The sequence below is a fragment of the Arvicola amphibius genome, chromosome 2 (genome assembly GCF_903992535.2).
Source record: "Arvicola amphibius chromosome 2, mArvAmp1.2, whole genome shotgun sequence".
NCBI classification, from domain to species: Eukaryota; Metazoa; Chordata; class Mammalia; order Rodentia; family Cricetidae; genus Arvicola; species Arvicola amphibius.
The window spans coordinates 56,161,235-56,175,963 of NC_052048.2; the positions used below are offsets into that span (position 1 = coordinate 56,161,235).

Below are 14,729 nucleotides of genomic sequence, written 5' to 3' on the forward strand. Positions count from 1 at the left end.
CAAACTTTGAACTTAATGCACTAGGAAATCTAGTTAATTAAAATCCTGAGTCAAATAAAAGTCTTCCCAGAAGAAATAAATGGACCATTCCTTCCACTGTATTTCTGTATTTGACTATTTTGACCATCTACCTGCCCCCCCACCGCAAAAAGATCCTCAGAGCTTTTTAAAAGAGAAGACTATCTCAGTCTAGGAGATAGCTCAGTAGATAAAAACACTTCAAAAGCCTGATGAGCTGAGTTCAATCCCTAGAACCTGTCTAACGATGAAAGAAGGGAACAAATTCTACACAGAGCTGTGCTCTTACCTCACATGTACACATCATGCACACATATACAATAGCAAGCAATAAAATTTTTAAAGCGAGAGAGATAAATATCTGCGCTGAGTGTCAACCAGTGAGAGATTCCTGAGTGACTTCAGTGATGGGAGGGGCTTTTCCATTGTTCTGGCATCTCTTCCTGCTGTGAGATCTCTATGTAGGCCTGGCTGTCCTGGAACTTCTTCATCACCTCTTGGTCCCACCACAGCATGCACCAGCAGTTTTCATGGACTCCCCACATTACTTTCATTAACGTGCATGAAATCCTATGCTTTCCCTAGATCTGGAATTTTACTATTTAACTGATTTATTCTGGATGTGTCTATCATTATAAGGTATTTAACCTCTAATCATCAGGGGAGCTTGACAAAGTCAGTGCCTTGGTGGCAGGGAGTAGTGAAATGGTGGCTGACTCCTCAGGTGACAGAGCACAGGTATAAGATTTGTTCTGAGATTTAATGACAATACTGCTAAGCATTCAAATGAGCACTAGTGTACCAAACCAAACTAAACATATAAAACATCACAGGGGGATGCTGATTGAAAAAAATCAGAATGGATATTTGCCAAAGACATACAAATGGCCAACAATATATAAAAAGATGTTTTAAGTTATTAATCATCAGAAGACCATAAATCAAGGTCACAATAAAATGTCATTTTGTGACTTTTATCAAAAAAAAAAAAAAACACAACAGCTAGGTGGTGGTGGCACCTGCCTTTAATCTCAGACTCAGGAGGCAGAGGCAGGATGATCTTTGTGAGTTTGAGGCCAACCTGGTCTGTAGAGAAAGTTCCAGGACAAGCCAAGGCTACACAGAAAAATCCTGTCACAAAAACAAAAAAAAAATAAAAATAAACAAAAATAAAAACAATAATAATGCTAATGGGGGCATGGAAGAAAGAGTTTTGTAATTGTGGTAGCATTGTAACTGAATATAACAATAATAAAGATTCTCTGAACAATTAAAACTGCTGTGCAGGGTGGCACACAACTGTGATCACAGCACTTGGAAATCTAAGGCAGGAAAATTACAAGGTAATGCTACATAGCAAGACCCTGTATCAAACAAAACAAAAAATAATAAAACTTATAAATATAACTACTGTATGGCAACCCCACTTGCAGATAATTTAAAGGAAATGAAGTCAGGATCATAAAAGAGATACTTGTATACCCGTGCTCACTGCAGCATAATTTCCAATAGTCAAATGGGATCAGCCTCAGTATCCATCAGTGGGTGAACAAATAAAGAAAATGCGATACATATAGAGAGCAGGATAGTATTTGGTCTTAAAAGCTAGTGGAATCCTACCATTTGCACAAAGATAGAGAAGTTTAGAGGGCATTATGCTAAGTGAAATAAACCAGGCACAAAAGATAAATCCTGCAAGAGCTCACTCATGTGTAAAATCTAAAACATTCAAACTCACAGGTGTAGAAAGAACAATGGTGGTTGCTGTGCATATTCAGGGTGATGTAGGTATTAGGTACAAACTTTCTTAAGTCCTGGGATCAAATGAACAGCATGGCAGTGTTACTTTTACAGTTTAGTGCACTTAGGATTTGCTAAGAAGGTCGGTAAAGCTTAGCTGTTCTCTTCACGCACACAAGTAAACAGGTGAAATGATTACAAACATTGAACTGCTGACCCGAGTGAATTGTGATATTGCAGATCTTGCTCCCCTACTTCCATATCTCCAAAGATCATCTCCTCTAATGTTTATCCTCCTATTCTGTTCAGCCATATTTTGTGATATTCATAAACAACATCTCTTTGCTTATATTAAACTATTAAATAAATCACCACAAATACATCCTTTCATACTTTCTTTTGCCAGATGATATTTTTTAAGAATTACCTATACTGCTGAGTTGCCAATGCTTTTGGGTTGGGGTACAGGGTCTCATGTAGCCCAGACTGTCCTAGAACTCATTAGGTAACTGAGAACGATCTTGAACTCCTAATTCTCTTGCTTCAGGACGAGAGGTATGCGTTATGTGCCCAGCTTGATTTGTTCTTTTTTGATGCTCACTATGAAACAGTACCTGCATGGACCATAATTCATCGCCATTGATAGACAGCTGTTTCTAATCTTTCTGCCTTTCCAAATGGTTCTGTGATAAACATTCCTGTAGGACTGCTTGTATGTAAGGGCTGAGTTGTGGCCAGCAGATGGGAGTTGATTCCCATATGCCATGAACAGGTGAGCTCAGACATAAAGCATCAGGACTGACAGCAATCTGAGTAGTGACTTCATTGCTAAGACATCTTTACCATGTGTACTAAAGGGCTGGTGTGCAACAGATTGGAAATTTTAGAAGCTTGACTCTTGAGAAGCATACTCTAGAACTAGAAAGAGGAGTTACACGGTGAGTTGGGAGGTGTAGACATTTCTACCAACAAAAAACTAGGCTGCCCTCCACCAAAGGTGTGTGAGTCATCCCTGCTAGCAGCTGGGGTCTAGGGCTCCTGCTACTCCACAGCCACCTCAGCTCTTGGGAGCTTTGACCTTTCAACTGTAGCTTTTACCTTCCTAGTACCTTCTTGTTGGCTCTGTTTGCATATTTTCCCTACAGGAGGGTACCCACCTTTCCCCAGCTGTGCTGAACTAAAGCAGCTTTTTCCGACAGTGCCAATCAGGCAGTCAAAGGCCATCTCCTTGGCATTGAGATGGAGAAGCTGGCTGGCCTCCACAAAGCGCTTGGTGATGTCCAGAGGATTGGCACCTGCTGAAGGAATGAACAAAGACAAAGAGTTTTCTTCCTGGCAAGGATGTCTCTTCCAGAAAAGACCTTTGCAAATGACCCAGGAAATAGTGGAAGACTAGGAAGGCCCAGGAAAAGATGAACTCATTCCTGATGTAAAGGTGAGAAGCTCCTGACATGTACACTCGATTCAGCAGAGAGCTCAAGATCCGGCAGTCAGTACAGTCTCCCTGCCTGCCGGCCTGCCTGCCCATAGCTGAGTACTGAGGCCTCCAAGAGACTTCTGCTGACACTGTCTTAGGTTCTTTCCCATCCCTGGAATGATGCCCTCAGTTTGAAGGCACTGGGCTCAGAATTTTCTTGGCATTGGGTGGACCAGGCTCTTGATTCATAAATTCTATGTCTCTTCTCTTCAATGCAGATCTTTCCACCTCTGTATCATCATCCCAAATGCTCCCTTCAATGTCTCTAATGTCTCACTGCCAGCACTGCTAACTTTTTTAATATTTATTTATTTATTATGTATACAATATTCTTTCTGCATGTATGCCTGAAGGGCAGAAAAGGGCACCAGACCTCATTACAGATGGTTGTGAGCCACCATGTGGTTGCTGGGAACTGAACTCAGGACCTTTGGAAGAGCAGGCAATGCTCTTAACCACTGAGCCATCTCTCCAGCCCCACTGCTAACTTTTGAATGGGCACTCGAGATGGGTGACTGGGAGGAAAGTGGGAGAGCAAAGAAAGCAAAATGAGAGTACTGGGCAGGGAAGAGGGAAACATGGTTCTTGCAGCAGACTCAAGGCTACCACTCCCATTTCTAGTGCATACAGTGTGAGGGACTTTGGGGGAGACTGGGATTTGGGAATGTCTTCCTTTACATATGAAGATATCTGAGGATGGGACTCAGACATGGAATTCGAATCACCGTGCACTGTCAGCTGTGGAATGTTCTGTGGCATTATGTGAGCATTCAACATCCTCAGACTGCAGAGTACCCTGCAGTCTGAGGATGTTGAATGTTTTCAATTTGCGAGAGAGTAATACACACACAAACACACACACTCCGGCACATATACTCACATGCACACGCATGCACACACACACACACACACACACACACACACACACACACACACAGACACACACGTACCTCTTCAGAAACTGAGGGGAAAGGAATCTGTGAGCAGCCTTACCAGAGGCAGACTCCACCATGGCCTTCATCTTCAGGGAAAGCAGCTCTGTCAGCAGGTGGATGGATTGCCGCTGGAACTTGTGCAGGGTATCTTGACCAGTGGGCACCAGTCGAGTAGAGGCAGGAGTGGGGGTCGAGTGCTTGCCCCCGCTGGGGGTTGTCAGCAGTACTGGTGGTGGTGGAGGTGGTGGGGGTGGCTTCTTCTGCAAGGGGACCTGCACTGGGATCACCTCTGCAAGCACCACTGTAGGAGTTCCAAAGCTGATCACCAGATCCTGGATATCAGATGGGGTGGGCACTGCAGGGTCACAGATGAGTTCCTCCCAGGTGAACTCAAAGATATTCCTGATGCCTTTGGGGATGGCAATGCCTGAGTTTCGGCAGACAATGAGGAGTTTGGAGACGTGGGCCAGCAGTTTGGGGGCTGTGGCTGAGTATTGTAGGAACAGTTCTCGGTTACTTTTGACCTGGTTCATGTTGCCTGGGCAAGCATACTGCTAGGTGGTACTGTCCATCTCAGAGGAGAGGGACCTTCAGCTGTAAAGGCTCTGCAGTCTGAGTCAGCTCTTACCTACAGAGAAGCCTTGAGAAAAGATGGAGTGTACATGCAGAAATAGCCCTCACAGGTCATCGAGCCAGCAGTTTCTGTCTCAGAAGGATAAGAAAGTTGCTTGTCCTTCTACCATGCTAGAATAAAGCATTGTTCCCTTCCCTCATCTTCCCAGGAACAGCAATGTGGGTGAGTTACACTGGGAAAGGCCTGCTGACAAGGATGGTCCCAGAGAGGTTCCAGAGAGGGCCACAGAAACTGAGTACCTAGATGAACAAAAGGGACAGGGCAAGGAGGAAAATCTCACCATGCTTTTGTTAGTTAGCAACCTGACGACAGAAGATCTGCCTGTGGTCTACTGATAAAAGTCTGCAAAAATGAAAGGATGCCATTGGCTCTTTCCAGAAACAAGGGACATGGGAGCTTCTGGTCACAAACCTGGGCTGGGTATCCGATTACTCAACATGTACAGCCTAGACCAGAGAAAGAGCACGAAGGACAATGCAACCCCCAATTCAGTATCTGATAGCACAGACCACATTCTACCAAGTCTAGGACATCAACAACTAGAAAAGGCATTGTTATAAAGATGCCATTGGCTGGAAGATGTAACACAACTGTGAGATGTTACAGTGTGAAAAATGCATACCCTAACATTAGGGACTGTGGGGAGCATTTTCCTTCTTTAACAGAAATGCTTAAGGAGTCCTCAATGCTCAAGTAAGCACTGGGGGGCAGGGGGTTGGGTTTAGATGATAACACATTTATGAAAACATAAATCCTCTTTCAGATCTTATGCTGAACAAGAACAATGCCCAATAATGTCTGCTTATTTCTGAGGGCCTTCATGAGGATGTGAACTTCTACAAGAGGGCAACACATGGGACTGTCCATTTGAGGGAAGTTCATGCAGGACTTTCCTCATGTAGCATTTCTAGCTTCTCCCTACAGTGCTGGCTTATCTCTGCCATCTATCTAGAGGCCAGTCTAGTATGCTTGCCATGTCAGCCACAAGAGCAGAGGTAGGCTGCTGGCTGCATCTGGCAGAGTGCAGCTGCCCAGTCATCCCCTTTTCCACTTTCCATCCTGACCACCACTTTCCCACACAGGCAATCCTCTTCTCCTTTTCAAGCTCTCATCTGGGGGCCCACCCCAAGTTCCAGGACCATTCCAGGACAGCTCCTCAGGCACACACCTGAAGTGCTTGCAGAGGTCCATGCCCACTAGCTGTGCACAACCTGTGGTGAGAAGACTGTTCTCTCTCCTAACTTGCTGAAGAGGAACCAGAGCTCTAGATTGGTAGATGTCTGTCCCTAGAGTCAAAGAATGAAGACTTTTGCAAACACTATACCACTTCTCCCTGGCCTTTGATCTATCTTTGCCCATCCATCAGGAACAAAGTTCCCAAACAGCAAGAGTACTATAGGACAAAGCTCCTAATATTCTACAGGCTTGAAGACAAAGTGGCTTCCTGTGTCTATCTGCTGACCTCTGGCATTGCCATTTCTCAGCTTTGCAGACTCAGAAAAAATAGATTTATTCTGGAATGGTCAGTCCACAGAACAAAGACACCACTCAGAATCTCAAGAATTAGGGCAGCAAGTCAAAGAGGTCTGACTAACTCTGTACAGGGCAGATGATGATGATATTTCTTCTCCTGTCACCCTCACCATCCCACCCTCATTTTTCTCCTCTTCCACCTCCTCCTCTTCCTTCACTTAGGACTGAAATGAAGAAAAAAAGATGACTAAGCAATCCCTGAAATCCTTGCAATGCTAACTGTTTGGGAAACTTCTCTCCCATACTCTTAATTAGTTCCTACCACTTGAGATTAATTATGAAATATGCTATACATATAGATAAAAGAGCAGGCAGAGCTATAAACCCCACACTGTATGCCTGTTTTTGTAAAATGAACATTTATGTGTTGTATATTCAGAAATGCAGCCAATCTTATTATTGAATTTTAGAGTAGTTCATCTCCTAAACAAGTATATTTGTGATCACTCCCATTTTGCCCACCCCAAACAACTTCACCTAGCCTGTGTATATAGCTTACCTGTTTTTAAGATTGTTTTAAATGATTTAAATAAGGTGTAGGTATGTATATCCACATGTGGGTACGTACACATTAGTGCAGGTGCCTGCAGAGGCCAGAGGCATGGGATCCCCTTGGAACTGAAGTTATAGACAAGTTATGAGCTGCCTTTCTTGGGTGCTGTAAACTGATCTTGGATTCACTGGAAGAGCAGCAAATGTTAACCACTGAGACTTCTCTCCAGTCCCAGATTTGCCTCTTTTTATGTATGTTTATATACATATGTATGTGCAGATATATGTGCATGCTTGTGCAAGAATGTGGAGACTATGCTGGGCAGTGGTGGCACACGCCTTTAATCCCAGCACTTGGGAGGCAGAAGCATGTGGATCTCTCTGAGTTCGAGGCTAGTCTATAGAGCTAGTTCCAGGACAGGATCCAAAGTGACAGAGAAACCCTGTCTCAACTCCCACCCCCCCAAAAGAAGAAGAATGTGGAAACTAGATAGTTTCTCAAGAGTCACACACCTTGTTTCTTTTGAGATAGGGTCTCTTACTAGATACTGGGAGTCACTTATAGGCTAGAGCAGATGATTTATGAGCCCCAGAAATCTGGAATTACTGCACAGTAAATACAGTACTGGAGGTCAAATCCAGGCTTTCATGCTTGCACAGTTGGCAAGATATCAACTGAGTTATCTCCTATCTCCTAGTAGCCCATATTTGTGTGTTCTGAACATTTACTATAAAGGGAATCACCCCTTTAAGAGCTATTGGTACTTGATGGCTACTGGAGGAAGAAGTAATGCTTGTTTGAGAATATGGCCACTGATATGGTTCCCATGTACCAGTTGATAGACATACTAGATTGGTGGCACTATTCTGGGAGAAGTTTTGGGAGTCTGTAAGGAGGTGCAAGCTTGCTGACTTAAGTGTCACTGGAGTTGGCCTTGAGGGTTTTTAGCCTTGCCTCACTTCCCAGTCTAACTTTCTCTCTGTGCTTTGGGTGAGTAAATAAAGTTGTAAACGGTTAGCTTCCTGTTCCATGCCATGCCTTCTTTGACATTACAGGCTTTCCCTCTGGAACTGTAAGCCAAAGTAGTAAATTCTTGCTTCTTTAAGTTGCTTATGTTCATGGTATTTTGTCACAGTAACAGGAAGGTAGTCAATATAATGGGCTTTTTTTTAAAAAAAAAAAAAAAAAAAAAAAGGAAAGAAGAGACAAAAAGTTACCAGGTGAAAAGATTAGCGGATTTTGGAGGGGTAGTAGGAAGGAATGGGTGTGTGGGATAAGATCACAGTATATTATATGCATGTATGAAATTCTCAAAGAAGAAATAAAAACATAAATATGCATGCTCCTTTGTGATGGTTGTTTTGTTTGTCATGATGCTTTTAAAGTTTATCTGTGATAGGCCATGCATGATGGCATATGCCTTAGTTCCATCACTTGGGAAGCAGAGGTAGGTAGATTTCTGAGTTCAAGGCTAGCTTGGTCTACAGATCAAGTTTCAGGACAGTCAAGGTTCCACAAAGAAACCCTGTCTCTAAGAAAAAAAAATAGTCATGACCTGGAGACACGGATCAGCAGTTCAGAGTGACCCAGGTTCTCAGAACTCACATGGTAGCTCACAACCATCTGTAACTCCAGACCCAGGGAATCTAATGCCCCTCTTCAGGCCTCTTCAGGCACTGCACACAGTGCATAGACATACATGCATACAAAAACATACACAAAACAATTTTTAAAAGTTCACCCATGTAATAGCATGCACAAGTACTGCATTACTTTTTGAGTTTTACTGTTGCTTGTTTGTTGAGACAGTCTCACTGTAGCTCTGGTTTACCTGAAATGATGTAGACCAGGCTGCCCTCAGTACTCCCAGAGAGCCACTTGTCTCTGCCTCCTGAGTGCTGGGAATAAAGGCAGGTGCCATGGGGCTGGAGAAATAGTTCAGTGGTTAAGAGCACTGGCTGCTCTTCCAGAGGACCCAGGTTCAATTCCCAGCACCAACACGGTGGCTCACAACTATCTATAACTCTGGTTCCAGATTTGATTCCTTCCTCTGGCCTTGACAGCATCACTCATGCAGGTGGTACATTAACATATATGCAAACAAAATACCCATACACAAATAAAAAACACCACCAGATCTTGTTTTTCATTTTATCATTGTTGGTACATGTGTATGAAGGTCAGAGAACAACTGTATGTAGTTGACCCTCACCTTCTAGCTTTACATGGATTCAAAGGGCTCAACTTAAGTTACCCAGGGTTGCACAAGAAGCATTTTACCTGCTGAGTCCTCTTTCTAGCCTGTATATTTGTGAGGGTGGGGTGAGGTGTGTTACATGTGTGGAAGGGTACATGTGCATGTGTGTGTGTAAATGGAGGCTCCAGATTCATTTTTAGTGACTTTCTTGACCATTCTCCATTTCACTTTTGCCTTTCTCTAAAACTAGAGCTCACTGATTGGCTGGACTGGCCTTTGTCTCTCCCACCCCCATTCACTCCTCCATCCCACACTGGGGCTCAGAACCCAGGTCCCCAAGTTCGCACAGCAGGCACTTTACTGACTGCACCATCGCTCCAGTGCCCAATGTTTATTTTTCCGAAGAACTCCAGGCTTTAGCAAAGCAGCAACCCTACTTCAGTCACCAGCAATGGTACAGAGATCCCAATTTCTATATGTCCTTGTGAACAAATCTTGTCACTACTGTTTTGATTCTGGTATCATCACGGTGGGTATGAAGGTAGTGATTTGATTTACAATCCCATGTGTCTAGAGATGCTAAGCACTTTTCCATATGCTTACCAGGTATTTTATATAATTGGAAACATATCTACTCAGATCTAAGAAGCAATTTTTAAAGAAATGTTATTTTAATTAAACGCACAGATAACATACTAAATCTCTTCAAAATCTGCCTTGAAAAGTAATAACTACAGTCTATCTCTAAGATGAATATGAAGCTGTTGAGTACAGCACCTTGAGACTCACCTGTAAAGGAGGCTGTCTTTATAGAACTTTTAGTCACTCACTGCCCTTCTCATATGTCTTGCCTGGAAGGGATGAGATGGGTATATTCCCAGCAGTCATTTTGAACCACGAGGTTACCTTGAAGAGGAAAGCCATGAGCTAGAGGTAGCCATATAGAACAACAGACCCTAACCTACAGGTAACACTGTAGGACCCACACCACCCTTCTGCCTGTCTCCAGAGTTCTCTCACATAGAAAGATGGCCCTTTTGTGTTTGCTCCTAGTGTCTAAAAGCTACTTCTTCATTCATACCACTATTCTTGCCATCAAACGAGATTTCTGAGAAGTAGCCATTTTAGGTCACTCTACTCTCTTGTCTAATTTTATTCTGCCACTCACTTTTCCAGCGTTGAGCCTTGGAGAACTTCAGTGCCCAAAGGAAGAATGAAATGAAACTGCCTTCAATAGGAGTCACACTTCAGAAGAACGTGCAAATGCCATGGATATCTGGATATCTACGTTTCTATTGAGGTGACAAAATACCATGACCAAGACAAGTTATGGAAGGAAGGCCTTATGGTTCCAGAGGGATCAGGATTACCATCACAATGGGGAAACATGGCAGCGGGAAGGCATGGTGGTAGGAACAGCTGAGAGACCACATTTCAAACTTCAAGCAGTAAGCAGAGAGCAATCTGAAAACGGTACAAGTCTTTAAGCTCTCAAAACCTGTCTCAATGATGACATCCTTCTAAGCCACATTCCCTAACATTCCCATAAACCGGGGGCCAAGTATTCAAATGCCTGAGAATACAAAGGGACATCCATTGTTCAAAACTACCACATTTCACTCCCTGGCCCCCAAAGTGTCATTGCCATATCATAGTGCAAAATATATTCAGTCCAATTTATAAAGCCCTGTAGTCTTTAGTCACAGCACTGTTTTAAAAGTCCAAAGTTTCTTCTGAGACCAAGGCAATCTCTATGAAATAAAAAAGCAAATTACATACATCCAAAATACATACAAAATACAATGACATAGACATACATTACCATTTCAAATAGGATGACTGGGGGGATAGGGAGAAAACACTAGACCAAGTAAGACCAAAACCCAGCAGGGCAAACTCCAAATCCTGTAGCTCCATGCCTGATATCAAAGAGCTTATACAGTTTCCTATCTCCAGCTCCGCTGCATGCCTCTCAGACTGGCCCCACTCCGTGTTCTCCCTTTGGCAGACGCCTCACAGCTCTGGCATTTCCAACATACTGGGGTCTTCAATGCAACACAAGCTTTACTTCCACAGCTCCACACAGTGGCTTTTCAGGGCTTCCATACAGGGACTCCCCTTCAAACACCTGGCTTCAGCAGCTCTCTGACACCACAGAGGAAGATTCTACAACCTCTTAACTAGTATATCCTTTATTACTCTAGAACCAGCACCACATAGGCAGTATTGCCAAGTTCAGCTGCCAGATCTGGATGAACCCTGGGCCCCACTGAGTCACACTTGCTGTGTTTTACTGTTCCTTTCTAGGTGCAGAAAATTCCCTAGACCTTTTCTTTTCACAAGCTGGAAGTTTAGCTAGATAGGGTCTCTCCCTGAGGGCACTCTTCCCTTTATTTTTTCTATAGATCAGACCTCTCTTTAATTTTCCTATCTTTCAGCACAAGATTTGGCTGCAACAATGTTTCCTGGAGTTCTTTTTCTCTTGAAACTACATTTTATATTTCTTTCTGTTCTACTTGTTCTTTTTCACTGCATAAGATTACTAAATATGCAACAGAGTCAATATGAGGAGGTCTTAATCTCCTCTGCCAAAGCCCATTGCTTTTAAATTTAGTCTCAGGCAAGTTCTTAGGACAGAAGTCACAGTTTTACCAAGATATCAGCCTTGCACACTTGCTAATATTTTCTCCCCTGAACCCTATTGAGCTGGGGCCTCCACAACCCACATGGCTCTCAGCACTACTGGTTTCCAAGCTCCAACTAAGATGGCCCATTAAGGTCTGCTAATAGTGTTCAACTGCTTTTCTAGTCTAAAGCTCCAAAGTTTTCCACATTCCTCCAAAAGACAGCATGGTCAGGTCTGTCACAGCAATACCCTACTCCTGGTACCAACCTGTTACTTTTCCATTGCTGTGAAATAACTCCCTGATAAACAACTTGTGAAGGGAAGGGTTTATTTGGGTTTATGGCTCCAGAGAGATAGTATCACCATCACAATGGGGAAGCTTAACAGAGGTAGGCATGGCAGCAGGAACATCTTAGAGCTTGAATTTCAAACCTCAAGCCACAAGCAGAGAACACACTCAAAATGGTAGTCTTTAAGCTCTCAAAATCCACCTCAGTGACATACCTCCTCCAATGAGGGCATAGCTCCTATCCCCCACCCCACAAATAGTGCCTCAAAATGGAGGCCAAGTATTCAAATGCCTAAAAATAGAGGGACATCTATCATTCAAACCACCATAACACCCAAAGAAGTGTCAAAAGAAGGCAGACAAAAAGATGTCCCTGAAGTTAAGAAGGCAACAAGCAGTTCAGAGGGAAAAAAAAATACATGATGTTATAACAGAGCCCTCTGAGGCACAGTGGGCCTGGAGAGAGCCACAGATGGAATAGGATCATGCCTGTTAAACTAAAGTTTGAGGTTGCTGTGTATTCAAACATTTCAGGCAGCACTGCCAAGGGCACATGATGACAGAATGCATGCTCAGCGCTTCAGGTCACAATGGAGTTGAAATGTCCCATCATTTAGTGACATCACAGTTGTCATGGCCATGGCAGCACTGTGCAGCAAATTACTCCTCCTTCTTGTGACACGGCTGTGAGCACACATACCACAAAACAGCAAGGCAAATTTGTGTTGAGATTTAAAAGGAAGGACACACATTCTTCCCTGTTGTGGCACTGAGCCATGAACACATTTGGGTCACAGTGCTTATAACAATACTCAAAGAGAAAGCAGGCTTCCTCAGGTCATCTGGTCCTGCCTTTCTACTTTCTGGCTCCCTCTGGCTTTAGTTACAGATGTCCCTCTAAGGGACTGGTTGTAGGAGGTGGTTTGTGTTGACTGTCCTGTGTATAAGCATGGCTTGTGGTGACAGAAGAGAAATGCTCATCCCTGTTGTCCTCTGAGATGCCTGGCACCTGAGGGGCTATGTGGAGAGATGCTAGAGAACTCTCTAGCAGGGAAGAAAATAGGTTGCATGGAAAAGTGAATCTTAGCACACATGGTGAGCAAGTATGCAGTCTGCTTGACCTCATGTTATGCCAAGGCTCAACATGAAACCCTGGTGATATAGTCCTGGGGCGCCAGCACTTCTAAATAACTGGCCCCTCTGCAGGGACATCCACTGCAGTGTTAACAAGTCCCAACTGAGATGGATTTCCTGAGAGGAGAGATCAAGAATGTCTGCCCATATGACCTAGTGATATCACGTCTCAAAGTGATGCTCAAGGCAACATCTCAAAGTCAGAGGGAAAGCTACAGTGTAAGACAATTGTTAAATCAGTCTGAAAGATGCCCTCGCTGGTAGTTCCTTCTTAACAAGTCTGAACGCTGACCTGTGTTTGTGTTTCTGTTACTTTAATGAACTACTAGGCAGTGACTGGAAATAACTGAGCAGCTCAGTTTTAGAAACCTTAAGCAAAAGCAAACCAGCTCCATGGTGCTTAGTTTACATCATACACTGCACTGACCACCATTCTCTAGAAATTCAAAATAGCATCCATAGAGCTAGAGAAAGATTTTTACATAAACCACATGTCCTGCACAATTCAGAATACCTGTAACCTGGGAGACCATGTAGGGAGCAGAGCCAGGTCTTTTCACAAACCCTCAAACCACAATAAATGTGGAAGGGTGGAGAGGATGAACCAGGTGGGGAAGGAAAAGGTGGACACCAGCTTCTAGTTCAGGGAAGCTTAACACTGACAGTGAACAAGACACAGAACAGGATAAAGCACAGCCTAGAGAAAATGCTTGAAGCCAGGCCACACTGACAAAGCATGTAGGCTTCTGGAGTAAGGGAAAACAGGGCGGTTAGAAATGGATTTAAATGAAAAAGAAAGAGAGAGGGAGGGACTCAAAGTGATTGTGAAAAGGAAAAAAGATCCTGACTGCTCCTGTTGGTGGATACTCATTTACTGCACACACACATGCGCAGCCTGGATGTAAGAAACCACTGCAAGCACCAATGCTCTGCCAGAGGTCAGAGCTTATTTTATTTTTAATTTAGTTGTTTTTGAGACACATATCACTGTGTAACTATGGCTGGGCTGGAACTCACTATGTAGATTAGGGTAGTCTCAGATCTGCCTGCCTGAGTGCTAAGATCAAAGGCATGCACAGCCAACCCCAACATGGGTTCTTATGAAAACACGGTTTCACATGAGCATCTTGACTTTCCAGTTTCCCAGACATCAGCATCAACCCCATCACACTGAAGCCCTCACCAGTACACATGCACCACACTTGCCTACTCTTCAAGCATGGAGGCAGAGGCCCACAGCCTCTACCAACCGCGTAAGTCCTCAGTCAGTCAGCATTAGTCTCCTCTCACCTTTCCAAGTCACCAAATCGTTTTTAATATCATCACTCACCTTGGCTAAATAGCATTTTATGTTATCAGTCTGACATATAACTGACTCAGCTTGCCTCACTGGCTCAAAAGGAAACTTGAACCACATACGCTGTGGCTACCCTGATGTGTTAACTGTAAAGACCAGTACCCACCCCCGTTCCAGGTTCTAAATTCCACTGCCTCATCTGTATGTCACAACCAGGCCAGCTGATCAGCAACCCTGGGGAATGACCCAAGTCTTTGGCAAATGTATAGCTAATTACAGCATGCATCTCATGTATATGGATTTGAACATTCTCCTCTGGGAATTCTGCAGGCCAGCAGAGTGATTGACTGCACCAA

The 14,729-nt window shown here is 43.7% G+C and overlaps 1 protein-coding gene across 4 annotated transcripts in view; it reads right to left on the reverse strand.

Annotated features, from left to right (window-relative positions):
* The window catches only part of C2H3orf20 (chromosome 2 C3orf20 homolog), a 71,791-nt gene that overhangs the window by 53,118 nt on the left and 3,944 nt on the right, over window positions 1–14,729 (reverse strand). For all 4 annotated transcript variants that reach the window (XR_005284190.1, XR_005284191.1, XM_038317925.1 and 1 more), the window contains 3 exons: window positions 9,817–9,933; window positions 4,229–5,043; window positions 2,916–3,056 (listed from right to left, as the gene is read on the reverse strand). Coding sequence is in view for 2 of the 4 variants with exons in the window: in XM_038317925.1 (XP_038173853.1) it covers window positions 2,916–3,056; window positions 4,229–4,703 (616 nt within the window). In the remaining 2 variants the exon portion in view is untranslated. The remainder of the gene's footprint in view (window positions 1–2,915; window positions 3,057–4,228; window positions 5,044–9,816; window positions 9,934–14,729) is intronic.